Consider the following 14,813-nt stretch of genomic DNA (forward strand, 5'->3'; position numbering starts at 1 on the left):
AGAATTTCACAAACATTCAGACAACTGGCTTGTTTATATGCATGCTTTTAAGCCACACCAGGCTTTAAAATGTCTTTTCTTAACAAAGCCAGTTTCCCGAATGTTTATGAAATCTTATTCTATTGTGCCCAAATATCTAGGATCATACCGCTGACAAGAAGATAGCTAAGACTGGATTAAAATTATTTTGGTGTTCTAGATTTTTTTTATATTTAAATTTATTATAGCAAAGTGGTAAATTCCTATAAGGCAAAGGCAGGCCTCAGTTTCAAAGAGTATCTAAATCTAACACTGTATATAGTTGAATTCCATTTGAAAAACTTTATATCAATTCTATTTGTTTTAAAATACCCATTGGAGATTGAAGAAGTGTCTTAGTGGTTAAGAACATACATTATTCTTTCTGTTGTTGTTGTTTTATTTTATGAGACAAGGTTTCTTTCTATAGTCTTGGCTGTCCTGGATTCACTTTGTGGACCAAGCTAGCCTCAAACTCACAGAGATCCGCCTGCCTCTGCCTCCCAGAGTACTGGGCTCACAGGCATGTGGCACCACACCCACCTCTAATTCCAGCTCCAGAAGGACCCATTCACCTGGACTCCAGAGGCCCTGCACTAAAGTATATAAATAAATCCACCCATATCTGCCCTGCATAAGTAAGATGAAGCTTAGAAAGTAAAAATGAAATACCTGTTGAGATATCTAATTTCAGATCCTGTTGCAAAAAGCAATTAAGCTTTGTTAAACCAGTTTTTATAGTTTCGTCAAGCTCTAGGCTTCCTGCTTTTAATTTCTCTTCATCAGAAGTTATCTGAACAACAAAGGAACTATGCTGGTTCTCAACAGCAGCTGTGTATCCTCTTAATTTTTCAGTGATCTCTGACTTTGAAGCCTCACAACATCCATTTATAAACTGTGAAAGATACAAACAAGTTTTCATTACAAAATTTATAAGCGTTTATAGTTCATGTACCCTTTTATTACCTTGAAACTTTCCATAGTACAAAAACACATACTAAAGTAACAAGAACAAGGCAATTAGTCCCTATATTCACCATCCAACATGGGTGCTGGGGACCCGAGGAACACTGCTGCTAAGCCACCTCTCTCACTACTCATTCCTAACATTACTCCACAACAACAAAACAAAAAACAGCAACAAAAACAAACAACAACAAAGAACAAGACTAAAGGCTAAGTCTTACATCTTATTTTGCTCTATAGCTTATAATTTATTCTTTTACTTGAAAACTTTTTTTTTTTAGGACACTAGGTCTTAAGCTAGCAAGGGGTACACACTTTTAATCACACACATGGAGGAAGAGAGAAAGAAGCAGTGGGTAACTTTGAAGCCATCCCAGGCTAAATAATGAGTTCAAAGCTAGGAGGGGAAGGGGAAAGAAGGAAAGAGGGGAGAGAGGCTGGGTTGATGGCCACAAAGAAGCTAGGTCTTTGCCCACATCTCAGGTTCTGGATTTGGTCTCCAGGTTATACCAGGGTTTCATTCTTTCTGAATCAGTCTTAAGACTACATAGTACAGACTAGACTCATCAAGCTCTGATTCCCCCAGACCTTGCTCCCAAATGGAGGTATCACAGCTGTGTACCACCAAATCCAGCTCCTAATCATGCAGCCTCAGTTTAGTTCCTGGAACGTACATAAAAGTGAAAGGAGTTTTACCATGGTATACATGCCTGCACATCATGCACACAAACACGATAATAATAATTTTAAGGGGAAGGAGAGAGGCTTAATAATTAAGAGCACTTGTTGTTTATCCAGAGGACTCACGTTAGGTTTCCAGCACCCATGTCAGGGGGCTCACAACTGCCTGTGACTCCAACGCCAGGCGATCAGATGCTTTCTCTTGTCCTCCAGAGGTGTTCATTTACACACACACACACACACACACACACATCAAATAAAATACAACTTTTAAAGGAAAGAGTACCTGCCTTCCCTAAAGAGACTGACCAGTCAAAAACAAAGAATAAAGAACAGAAATTGAAGTAAATGGTAAATTAGATTTCAGAACTAAGACATGCTAAACATGAAACATCATCATGTGTAGGCATAGCAAGCATTACACATAAAAGCTTAAGTCATTTATTATATCTTAAAAGATTATATAATGTTTTGGTGTTTTGTTTTGTATGAGACAGGGTCTCTCCATGTAGCCCTGGCTACCCTGGAACTCACTATGTAGACCCGGCTGGTCTCAGACTCATAGAGATTAAAAGTGTATGCCAGTATGCCCAGCTTATATGTTTTTGTTGTTATTTTGTTTTTTGAGACAGGGCTTCTCTGTGTAGCCTTGGCTGTCCTGGACTAGTTTTGAAGACTAGGCTGGCCTCGAACTCAGATATCCTCCCAGAGTGCTGGCATTACAGGCGTGCGCCACCGTGCCTGGCTATATAATGTTTTAAAATCAATTCTAAGTCAAGAATATTTTCATTTCTGATTACAGCTATTCTCCCTAAAGTTAGTTCCAGGTACAGACATATTACCTCCATCAAGTTCTCAAGTTCCTCCTTCCTCTTGCTTAAACAGGATGTCCACTGCTCCGAAAAATCAATTGCACTTGTGTTCAGGGTCCCACAAGTCTGTGTGGTCTTCTGAGATACAGTTTCCAGGTTGCTGCTGAGTGAACTGCAACATCCTACAGAATCTTCAACCAACTGTGTGCCTTTTTGGTTAAAGTGTCTGAGTTCTTGTAATAACCCATCAGAATCGGCAATAATTTTTTTACTGTGAACTGTTGTTTTGTTGATTATATCTGTAGACTTCCTGTAGAGAGAAAAAAAACAAAAACAAAAACAAAATAACCCTGAGTTTAAGGCTAGTGTGGTCTACAAGTCAAGGTCCAAGGGCAATGTGTGCTATAGAGTAAGACTCTCAAATAAGCAAACACTAAAACAAAACAACCCCCGCAGCAACTGAAAATCAGTCACTCATGGAGAACCAGGAAAACCACAAGTCGAATAAAAAAGGCAATCAATAGATGCCATCAAGAACACTTGCTTTGGAATTAGCTGGCAAACATGTTTATAGAGGTTATCATAAAAGTAACTAAAGCCTCCAGCCTGGGACGCTTTCAGCACTTGGGAAGCTGGGGCAGAACTGCTTTGAAGTCACAGCTCTCAGGAGTGAGGTCCTATCTCCAGAAAGGAAGGTGGGAAGGAAAGAGCATACTTGTATACACATATACACAAATAAAAGTAAGTAAGTCACAAATTTACTTATAAGAAACCAGAATTGTTTGTACCACGTGAACTTTTTCTTCCTTTTGAAAATCATTCCAGGTTTACAGAAGACTTTAAAAGAAGTTAAAAGTCTTACTGCTCTGTCTTTTCTTGAATACTGCTCAGTGGTTTCTGGATGTTTTCACACTTCTTCTCCAAAGTACAGAACCTCTCTGCCCAACTATTGATTAACTGGCAAAGTTCCTGCAAGAAACATGGAGAAAGAGAAGGCTTGAAATGCTAGTATTTAAATGGTTGTTTTCTGTATATAAGTGGTAGCATGACAGGTAGGAATTTACTTTTGTTTTGTTTTGTTTTGTTTTTCCAGACAAGTTTCTCCGTGTAATAGCCCTGGCTGTCCGGACGGTTTGTATACTAGAACACAGAGCTCTGCCTGCCTCTGGGATGAATGGTATGTTTTTGAGATAAATAGGTCTCATTATATAGCTCAGGGTGGCCTCCCACTTGCTTGTCAATCCAGCCTCAGCCATTCCCCGCTGGGATTATAAGTACATAACAATACACTCAGATGAATTATATAAATTCTTGACAAAATATTTTTAATTTCACCTCTCACACATAGAGGAAAGCCCTGGAAGGAATATTAAAGGAACATTTTAGGACTTTTAAAAATAGTGAAGAATTAACAAAAAAGCTGGGCCTGGTGGTGCACTCCTGTAATCCCAGCATTCGGGGAGGCAGAGGCAGAGGCAGAGGCAGACAGATCTCTATGAGTTCAAAGCCAGCCTACAAAGTGGGTCTACAAAGTGAATCTTGGTCTACAAAGTGAATCCAGGACAGTCAAGGCTACACAGAGAAACCCTGTCTACCAGGGGTAGGGAATGCAAGGGTAGGCTAATTAACCAAAAGTATTTTTGCTTTTTTTTCTTCTCGAAGAAAGGGTCTCACGATATAGTCTTAGCGTGAATAAACAAAGTGTGTGACCCTACTGAAATGGGCTGGTTACCAAGCTTCGGGTGTTCACTATTACGCAGGCCCCAAGAATAAAGGACTGGAGCTGCGGTGGATACTAAGAGAAGACAGGGCTGAGTTTATCAAATAGTAACTATGCATATCACATAAGGAAAAAAAAATAAGTTGCAACATTTTCACTTTAAACGTTATAGCAATCTTCCTTTAAAGACATGCCTTCTGTCCTTTTCATCTTGCTGGGAGGAAAGAACCATTTTGTTTGCCATGATGTGGTTAAGCACAGAGTCCCTGATGCAAAAAACTCATCTAAAGAAGTATTCTCAAGCCACGTAGTGGTATCGCACGCCTTTAGGCCCAGCGCTCGGGAGGTAGAGCCAGACAGATCTCTTGAGTTCGAGAACAGCCTACTCTACAGAGTTCCAGGAGAACCAGGGCTACACAGAGAAACCTTGTGTCCAAAACAAACAAGCAAACAGGAAGGAAGGAAACCTCCGCCCAAAGAAGTATTCACAATTATTTTACACACATTACCATCAGAAACAAAGTGGTTGTGGTGACCTCATATATCCAGAGTTTTGTAGCATTCAGACTGTGTGACATAGATTAATAAATTCATTAAGGCATTAGAGACACCAGTTAAAAGATACCTGCGAATGGGTTTCCTTTATTATCTTCAGCTCTTCATTTAAGCTTCCACAAAGCTTTTGCGATTCAACCAGGGAAGAAACTGTATTTTCTTGGAGTTCATGTAGATTGTTACACAATACACTGAGAAAACCGTCTATTTCTCTTTTCTGATCTTCTATCTTTGAAGAAAAAAAAAATTAGTTTCTTTTTTAAGTAACCTCTCAAATTTGAGTTATTAAGAAGGTCACATATGTACCTTTTCAGCCATTGTCAATGATGTCCTAAAAATATCCTGTAGTTGCCTGTTGATGTTGAAGATGGAAACCACACCCGGGGCTAAGATGGTCTTCAGAGAAGCAAGAAGGTCAGTCACAAGTTCATTCTGGTTTTTAAAACAAACAAAGCAAATTCTTAAGAATGTTTTCATTTCCGTTAACCTGGCTGATAGATGTCAGATATTTACCAACCAAACACCCAAATCCAAAATTCTGAACTGACATTCTTTATAACCTAGAGCGACACAGCTGGATATTCCACCTATATCACTAGTCCTGCTCCAGTAACTAAAACAATATTCACTAAGTGTATAGTAAATGCTGAATTCTCTTTTGTGCTTGTTGGGCATCTTGTGGCCCAGGCTGACCTGACTCACTGTGTAGCTGAGGATGATCTGGAACTCCTGTTACTGCTGCCTCCACCCTATCAGGATCGCAGGCATGAACCGCGATGCCTGCCTTTTTAGTGAAAGTTTAACAGTCTAATAGAACTCAGAAAAGAAAAACGAGAGTAAAGGTTAAGATTCTAGAACTCTAGTTTGAGCCCTTGCATAGGAAAACAACAAATTCTACAGGTACATTTTAACATAATGAATTGTAAACATCTTTAGGTTATTAGTAAAACAAAACAAAACAAAACAAAACAAAAAAACTAAGCCAAAAAAAATTATTAAGTGTAGGCCCTAGGGGGCTGGAAGAATGGCTCAGTGGTTAAGAACATGTGCTGCTTTTGTGGAGGACCAAAGTTCAATTCCCAGTACATATATTAGGTGGCTTACCCTGTCTGTAACTCTGGCTCCAGGAGATCCAATGCCAACTTCTGGTACCCATACTCACTTGTACATACCCTTCCACCCAACATAAACAGGAAAAACAAACAAACAAAAAAAGGAAGCCTTTGGAGCCAAACACTAACTCATGCCTGAAACCCTGCTACTCAAGAGGTAAAAGCAGGATGATTAACATGAGCCCTAAACCAACCTGGACTACATAGTGAGTTCTAGGCCAACTTGAGATACAGAGTAAGACCTAAACTCAAAACACCTAGGGAGGGAGGGAGCACACTTTTAGACTAGAAGTATTTAACTCTAAAGATCCTGTGACTTAGAGCTTATTGTATAGAACTTGTGTGTTCTTGTTCTTGAAGAAGAACATGTGAAATTGAGAATATAATGTAAAGATGCTTTCACTAGGGAAAGTGCAACAAATAAATACAAAATTAAACAGAAATAAGTTAGTAGGCTGCATTTGGTAAGTTAATTCTTTTGCCAGAACCCACATTACCAAAACAAACAAAAGAGCCGCGTGTAGCACATCCTTGTAACCTCAGCACAGGAAGGGAGGTGGTGTTGGAGACAGGTAGATCCCTGGGGATGAGCATGTTTCAAGAGCTCACTTAGAATGCCTGACACAAAAGTCCATCTCCAGAACCCATGTGAAGGTTGAAGGAGAAACGGATTCCACAAAGTTTTCCCCGGACCCCTATGAGCACACCATGGCAACATGTACCCTGCACACACTATAAAAATAAATCAAATTTTTTTTTTTTTTTTTTTTTTTAAAGAAAGCACTGGAGACAGTGGCCCACACCTGTATTCCCAGCACTTGGGAGGCAGAGGCAGAGGCAGAGACAGATCTCTGAGTTCAAGACCAGCCTACAGAGTAGAGTGAGTTCTAAGACAGTGAGGGCTCATGTTACACAGATAAAACCTGTCTCAAATAAATAAAAAATTTAAAAATTAAAAAAAAAAAAAAAAAAAAAAGCAACTTAAGATACCTGAGGTTGTTTTTTTTGGGCTTCTTACCCACCGATGCTTACATTTATGAGCATATGCCTGCACGTAGCGCACAGGGAAGGAAGAAAGAAAGGACAAGAAAAAAGAGAAATGAGTATAGTAAAGAAGCTGTATGGGTCTTTTGGAAGCATACTAATTTCAACAAATTCTGTGAGAACAGTCGTCATCACTTCCTTTGATTCAAGCAGAGGTTTTGTCATTCGTCCATGTCCCCTACCTCCTGTTGCTTGGTTGTTTTGTTTGAGGCAGTCTCAGTATTGGCCTGGAAGTTGCTATATAAAACCTCAAACTCAGAGATCCACTTGCCTCTGCCTCCCAAGAGCTGAGATTAAAGGTGGACACAACCATACCAGACTTCAAGCAGTATTTTCAACTTACTATGTATAAATATATCAACAAACACATGAAGGTTCTGAAGTTAGTAACAGAATGCTGTAACTGTCAAATTTGGGTGACTGAAGACATCTGTATCATAGAAGCACTGAGTGTAGCCAAAGGGTTAGTTAATATTTGTAGTATTTATACAGAAACTAGGGACTGAAAAGATGGCTCAGTGGTTAAGGGTAATGGCTGTTCTTCCAGAGAACCCAGTTTGATTCCCAGCACCCATATGGCAGCTCAAAACCACCTGTGACTCCAGTAGAGTATCCAATGTCTTCTTCAAGCCACCGAGGGGACTGTGTACACACAGTGCATAGGCATATATACAAAATACTCAAACATATAAAAATAAGAAAATAAAAATTATTAGATTATTACTCTCAAAATGAAGCAAAGATTCTAACAAAGAAATAACTAATATGTCCAGGAACATTCTAGAAAAACAATACAATTATAGGCTACAGGTAAATCAGGGTTGGTAAGATGGCACAGGAGATAGGGGTTGTCTGTTGACAAGCCTGACATATGATCCCTGGAACACACATGGTCAAAGAGAGAACTCACCCTCATAAGTTGCCCTCTAATTTCCACATGCAAGCCACAATACACATGTGCACACACATTCGCAAAATATTATAAATTTTAGAACAAAGACAATTAGATATAACAAATAGATGAATGATTTTTTGTCCTCATAACTCAGGCTGGGTTGGCAATCTTTATATAGTTCATGCTGGCTTCAAATTCATGGTCCCCTTGATTCAACCTCACAAGTGCTGCAAATGCCCAGCATACCATCACCCCTGCATATTTCTACATGGAGAAAAGTATTTAGAGTAAGGCCTAGTAGAGCTTAGTCTTGTAACTCTAGTGCGAAAAATTATATTACACGTCCCTAGAGTTTACTTGTTGTTTTCCCTGAATTATTATTACATTTTGTCTCATATTACTATCACCACCACATATTATTTAAGCTTTAAAATTAGCTGTCCATGAGCCAGCAAGACAGCTCAATAGGTAAAGACTTACTATGTAGCTGGATGACCTGCATTTGATCCCAGAATGTACAGTGGAAGGACTATGAAGAGTGTTCTCTGACCTCACAAATGTTATAGCATACGCCCTCACTCAACACCATACCCCTAGACTAAAATAAAGAAAATGGGCTACTTATGTTTGGCCAAACCAGCTGTCTGCTATCTCCTGTTGGGTTAACCTAGCCCCAGTAATAGACCATAAGTCTCTTGAATCCACGTGGGCTGCTCTCTGGTGACAAGAAGGCTCATTAATAACTACTACTCTTTTGTTTGTGACAGGTCCTCTTGTAACTTTGAACTCACTAAAAACCAAGGAAGGCTTTCATCTCCTGGTCCTTTTGTATCTATCTTTTCTTTTCCTTTCTCAAAACAAACAAACAAAAAACAAATCCAAAACAACAACAACAAAAAAATTGTGTGTGCCACCACTGCCCAGCCTGCCTCCATCTTTTAATTGCTAAAGTTACAGACATGTGAACTACAATGGCTTAATTATTCGTACTCTCAACTACACCAAATGAGTAAAAACAGTTTCAAAGTTTAGTCACAACCTCTTGGAAACCAGTCTTTCTGTGGGGGAGGAAACAGAAACAAAAGCCCTGCAGCTCTATCTAACAAAGCTTAAGTTGAACGAGCAGTTAACACTGATGATTGATCACCCTGTGAAAACATTAAGGGATTTACTAACAATCAATCCTTGCAGCACAGTTTTACTTTGTGCTGCTAATGACTGCTCTTCCAATATCCTATCAGAAATCTGAGAAACACGAGTGGACACGCCTTCTGGGATAGACAGGAGAGATTCAATCGCTGTCGTGGTAACAGTGTCTAAGGCAGAGACACTAGATGACATCAGGTTACCTACAAAAAAGAAGAGATGCAAACTTTGGCATAAATATATTTAAATGCAGCTAAAACCACTTTCAAATAACTCAAAATCAATTTTTTACTGTGGAGTTTGCAATAACTACATTAAAGAATTGCCTTACTACACAATCAAGAAAAGATGTAAATATTAATGTTCTATTAGCCCTTGCATGTTAAAAGCATATCATACTTAAGTATACCTTAGAATCTTAGAATAATTTTAAAATTAGAATCTACTTTTCTTCATTTGAGATGAACTTGACTCCAGTCAATCATGTTTCAGCTTCCCAAGTGCTAAGATTAGAGGCATGAACCACTGGATTGAAGAATTAGAATACTCTAAACTGAGTATCTAAAATTCAGTCTTATAGCAGACAGGAATTTATTAACGAGAGAGAACTGCACCTAATTACTATGAAACACACTTATAATCCCAGCACTTTCGAGGAGGAGACAGAAGGATCAGGTTCAGCTGCACAGCACAAGGTAATTCAAGGCTATCCTCAACTACATATGTGGCTAGGGGTTAAACTGGGTTAGGAGAGACTATCTCAAAAGAAAGCATAAAACACACAGACACACACATGCATACACATCCACAAAATAAACAAAAAAATTATGACTTTAAAATAAATTATTTCTGTATTTTGTGTGTATATATCTGTGCACTTAAACATTTGAGAAGAGGATGTCAGATCCCCTGGAACTAGAGTTGCTGCTATGCGGGTGCACGGGTGGCTAGGAATTAAACTATGCTCTCCAGCATTTTTTTTTATTTTTTTATTTTTTATTTTTTTTGAGACAGGGATTCTCTGTGTAGCCTTGACTGTCCTGGACTCTTTGTAGACCAGGCTGGTCTCGAACTCACAGAGATGGCGTGCTCTACCACACCTAGCTGAGAAATTTTATTTATAATAATATGCTAATTTGATAAATCTTATTGTATAAAAGTCTAAACTCAAACAACAAACCTCTAAAATTTGTTGTAAAGAAAGCAAAAATATTCATCTCTTGCCTAAACAGCTAATCCGTTCAGTGAGACAGGCACTAGTGACACTGTCACCTGAATTGTTCTTGTTGTTTAAAACAGTAATGAGTTCGTTTTGAGACATGTTAGCTCATACCTAACTCCAGCACTCAAGCTGAGGCAGGAGGATCACAAATTCAAAGCCAGCTTGTGTTACAGAGTGAGTTTAAGTTCACTTTAGTCAACTTAGTGACCCTGTCTCAAGACAGAAAGACAGACAGTAAGACTAGAATGGGCTAGTAATTTAGCTCAGTTGCCAGAACACCTGCTTAATATGCAGAGCCCTGGATCCCATCTCCATCATAGCATAAACCAGGTGCCATGGCACAGGCCTACCATGCCAGTGCTCATGAGCTCTAAGAGCAAGCAAGTGAGCAGGCCTAGTTTCACTACTAGTCTCAAAAGAAATAAGGTGGAGGAGGTCTAGAGAGGAGGCTTAAGGTTAAGAGTACTGACTGCTCCAAAGGTGGAGTCTGATCCCCAGCACCCATGTCAGAATATAAAATAACCTAACTTGACTGGCTGTCCTGGCATACCGCCTTTAGTTCCAGCACTTGGGAGGCAGAGGTAGGTGGATCTCTATGAGTTCAAGGCCAGTCTTAAGTCCAGGACAGCCAGGGCTACACAAAGAAACCCTGTCTTAAAACACAAAATAACAACAAACAAACAAACAAAAAAACTCTTAAGAACAACACTAAGAAATAACATTTTAGCTTGTTCTCTGACCTCCACATTCATGAACACACATACCCACAGGACACACCCACAGCAATGCTTGTACTCACCAAACAGTGTCTTATGACCTTCTAGCATGGCCTTTTGCTTTGCACTGCCAGCCTTAATCAGTTCTTCCATATTATTGAACAGATTGTTGAGGTTTTTGCCAAAAACATCCTGAGCTTCAGCGTTGTGTTTATCAATTGCTCTCTTGCGGTCCAGTTTAGAATGGAGACCAGACACATCCCTAGTAGTTTGTTTAACTGTGTTAAGCAACTGTATGTATAAAAACAAACAAAACAAAAAAGATAACATAAAAACAGTCTAATCAAAGTGCCTGTGTTCCATAAGGATCTCTCCCTGATGAGAACTAGACACGAAAGTTTAGACACTATATCAGAAAAAGTTAAACTTATGCTAATGTACCCAGATGCTCAGGAATGCTTAGTCCCAACCAAGCCCCTCTCTCCCAGACAGTCATCTGTGCAAAGAAAACTGACATTGCAAACTCATTCTAGTAACTGCTTGCTCATAAACGGTTTTTCCTTTTACTGTCTCCTCAAAAAATATACCTCAAAAAATGTAATAATTTCATTACAGTTTAAAAAGAGATGGGTCAAATAATAAAATATTGTTTCATAAATGGATATATATTATATAACATTTGGAATGAATAAATTAAAATCTTACTATCAAAGCTTAAGCAAGAATTTCTACCCACCCTTCAATGTTTTCACTACAAAGGACAAACCTTGCTGGCAGTATCATGAAGTTTCTCTTGAGTTCTTTCCAAAGCTGAAGACACATATTCCTCTTTAACAAGTTGTAATTTTGTTTCCTGTAAATGTTTCTGAGTGGTTTCAAGTTCCTGTGTCTTGGTTTGCAGGTCACATTTACACTGGTCAAGTTCATTTTTACTATCCACAAATAACCCTGTAACCTACATATAATGAATACATTAAACAATTCTTTAAGAATCAGAAAAAAAAAAAATACTCTGGCTAGTGAAACACTTGGCTAGTTAATAATATTGGGAAAATAACACAAATTATTTAAATGTAAAAATCGTAATAGTTTACCATTAAAAACTAGAATATTTTTAATGGTATCTGGTCTGCCCCTAAAAAGCTTATTTAAACTTAAGTAATGTCTAATGTAGCAGTATTAATTCTTCAAGTTCCTCCCAGGACTTCACTGGATTGCAATTTCCTTGTCAAGTGGCCTTGCATTATCACCCAGAATGCCTACCTTACTGAGCTCCTCCTCAAGAACAACGATTTTTTCAGCCAACTCAACAATTTGTTCCTCCTGAACAGTTAATTTTCCATTCATGGCTCTAAAACAAAGTTTAGCACAAATATAGCAGTTATACAGAAATGTTTTCTTCTAAATCCTACAAAATGTTAGTCCTATTGTATAACAAAATACAACAAAAATTATGGCAACTACACAAATTCAACTCCACACTTCTCGCCCTCATGATACTACTTACGTGGTGATAAACAGCAAGTGCAAAATGCAACTAACAAATGTCGCCTCTTCTAAAACAGGATTTACTTATATTTAGTTTATGTATAGGAGTGTTTTGCCTGCATTTATGTCCACGGACCACTTGCATACCTAGTGCCCATGGGGACCAGCAGAGGGCATCGGATCCCCCTGCAACTGGACTTCAGTGTGAGCCCATGCCAGTGATGGGAACTGAACCTGGGTCAACTGGAAGAGCAGTCAGGGCCCAACTAAGCCATCTCTCCAGCCCCTGCCTGTTTTATAAATGGAACATTTCTCCTTTGACCTCTACTCTGAAACTTAGGATATTTTTCTATGAAGGAAAGGTGCGTGTGTGCAAATCTGAGAGGCTAAGGAGCTAGGGAGTGAGTCAGTGACAGGGGGCTTGTCCGAATACACAGGAGACTCTGGATTTGGTTCCTAGCATCAGGAAATACATATAAAATAAAACTGCATGTTGAGAAGAAGGTAACGCAAAGGAGGGATGGAAGGACATAACCTATGTGGCTGCAATCAGTGATATGTAACACAAAAATGACCCCTGATGGAGTAAGGGCTTAAGACTTGAAGAAATGGGTGAGATAAGTGACTAACCAGCAGAAGACCGAATCATAGTATGTTACAGAGCAGTATCTGTCCTCAGTATCTACAGGGGATGCCACACCCAGTTATACTAGTCTGTGTACAGACAGCACTGTTACACTAGTACTAGGCCTTGTGCAGCATGTCTCAGCTTCAGCAGTTCAGGTGTTTTGTACAACAGTTCTTTGTTGAGGGCTATCCTGCACATATCAGGATATTCAGTGACATCCCTGCTTTAGAGCTACTGGGTGCCATCAGGGTTCCCCACCCACACCAATGAGAACCATCAAAGAGGCCTAGATGAGGTCTGGAATGCTGCAGAAATGTACAACTGTTTTACATACTTAGCCTTTGTACTTTTTTCCAGCGTTTATGTTAATCAGTTAGGATCTGAGCAAAGGTGTGTTTAAAACAGCAATCACATGTGCTAAGGCCAGTGTTTCGTCCAGGGTGTCAGTAGACACACATGAAGATGACCTGATATCCTGCTGAAAGGATGGGTAACTGCCCTGCCCCATCCTAGAAGCAAAGCATGGATTTTGTTTTGTTTTGTTTTGTTTTTTTAAAAAACAAAATTAAAAACAGGACTGTATTATTGCCTTAAATATGTTTGCTAGCTAGAACATATTAAGATGTATTTATTTGCTTCTAGGATTAAACATTTTGGGCATTTTTATAGCTACTTTTTTTTTCTTTTGGTTTTTTGAGACAGCTTTCTCTGTGTAATAGAACCTTGGCTGTCCTAGAACCTAATCTGTAGAACAGGCTGGCTTCAAGCTCACAGAGATCCACCTGCCTCTGCCTCCCTCAGTGGTGGAATTAAAGGTGTGTGTCACCATGTCTGGCTTGAAGCCCCTACTAAGTGTAGGAAATTCTCACAGGTTTCAGGTTGGACGTGGGCTGGGGTACAAGTGAAAGAACCAGATCAACAAAAACAGCCTAAACTTTTGGTACACAGAATATGAATTCTTAAATAGAGACCACAATTTTTTGTAATCTTTGTTAAATATATACTAAGAAAACCCTTAATGTTTTTGTTTTAATGAAGAAAACATGAGAAAAATCAGATGGATCTGTTAATACAACAGCTTTAAAATGCTGACTTTGACAGGGCTGTAATTACCAGAAATATTGATTATTTACCAAAGGAAGAAAAATAAATGCCAACAAACAAACAAACAAACAGAAACCAAAGAAACCAACCCACAAGAGTCACCTGAAGCAATACAGGAGACAAGTAAGCACTTGGCTTAAGAGCTAACACTTCCCATCTTTGTGTGGGTGAGATTACCCAGCGTCCCATGCTCAGAACATGACATCTTTAGAACATTTAATATACTTGGCTGTGATTTGATTATTAACACAAGAAGAAGGGCGAGGTGGATTAGAGTCTACTGAGCTTAATTCAGATCCTAATATACTGAAAGTGCTAAGAAGTCCTGGATGCATTTTAAAATGATCTCTCTGGGAACTTCCATATAATAACTTCTTATCAAACGTACTCAGGAACTGGAGCAGCAGGGAGCTGTGAAGAGTCACAGCCCCGGGCTCTGGGACAATGTTGTTCCCAGACCAGATACCAGTAGAACCTTTCAGGCTTACTCAGAAACTCCAAGCCAGTGGGGTTACAGATGCCATAAATTAAGCCACGTGGATTCTATCAGGAACTTTTTTTCTTTTTTTGGTTATTTGAGACAAGGTGTATCAGGAAAACTTTTAAACTTTAGGAATCTTTTATTTGTAGAGTGATGGAATTGACTACTACTTATAATAATAATAATAATAATAATAATAATAATAATAATAATAATAATAATAAT

At 38.9% G+C, this 14,813-nt stretch overlaps 1 protein-coding gene across 1 annotated transcript in view; it reads right to left on the reverse strand.

Moving 5' to 3' along the window:
• Kif11 (kinesin family member 11) overlaps positions 1-14,813 on the reverse strand; it is a 42,440-nt gene that overhangs the window by 5,651 nt on the left and 21,976 nt on the right. The window contains exons 11-19 of the mRNA XM_055613722.1: positions 12,151-12,238; positions 11,654-11,842; positions 10,971-11,178; positions 8,980-9,152; positions 5,059-5,184; positions 4,823-4,981; positions 3,340-3,446; positions 2,508-2,787; positions 691-913 (exon numbers count right to left, since the gene is read on the reverse strand). Coding sequence (XP_055469697.1) covers positions 691-913; positions 2,508-2,787; positions 3,340-3,446; positions 4,823-4,981; positions 5,059-5,184; positions 8,980-9,152; positions 10,971-11,178; positions 11,654-11,842; positions 12,151-12,238 — 1,553 coding nt within the window. The remainder of the gene's footprint in view (positions 1-690; positions 914-2,507; positions 2,788-3,339; positions 3,447-4,822; positions 4,982-5,058; positions 5,185-8,979; positions 9,153-10,970; positions 11,179-11,653; positions 11,843-12,150; positions 12,239-14,813) is intronic.

This window comes from Psammomys obesus, unplaced genomic scaffold (assembly GCF_907164565.1).
Source record: "Psammomys obesus unplaced genomic scaffold, mPsaObe1.curated_primary_1811, whole genome shotgun sequence".
NCBI classification, from domain to species: Eukaryota; Metazoa; Chordata; class Mammalia; order Rodentia; family Muridae; genus Psammomys; species Psammomys obesus.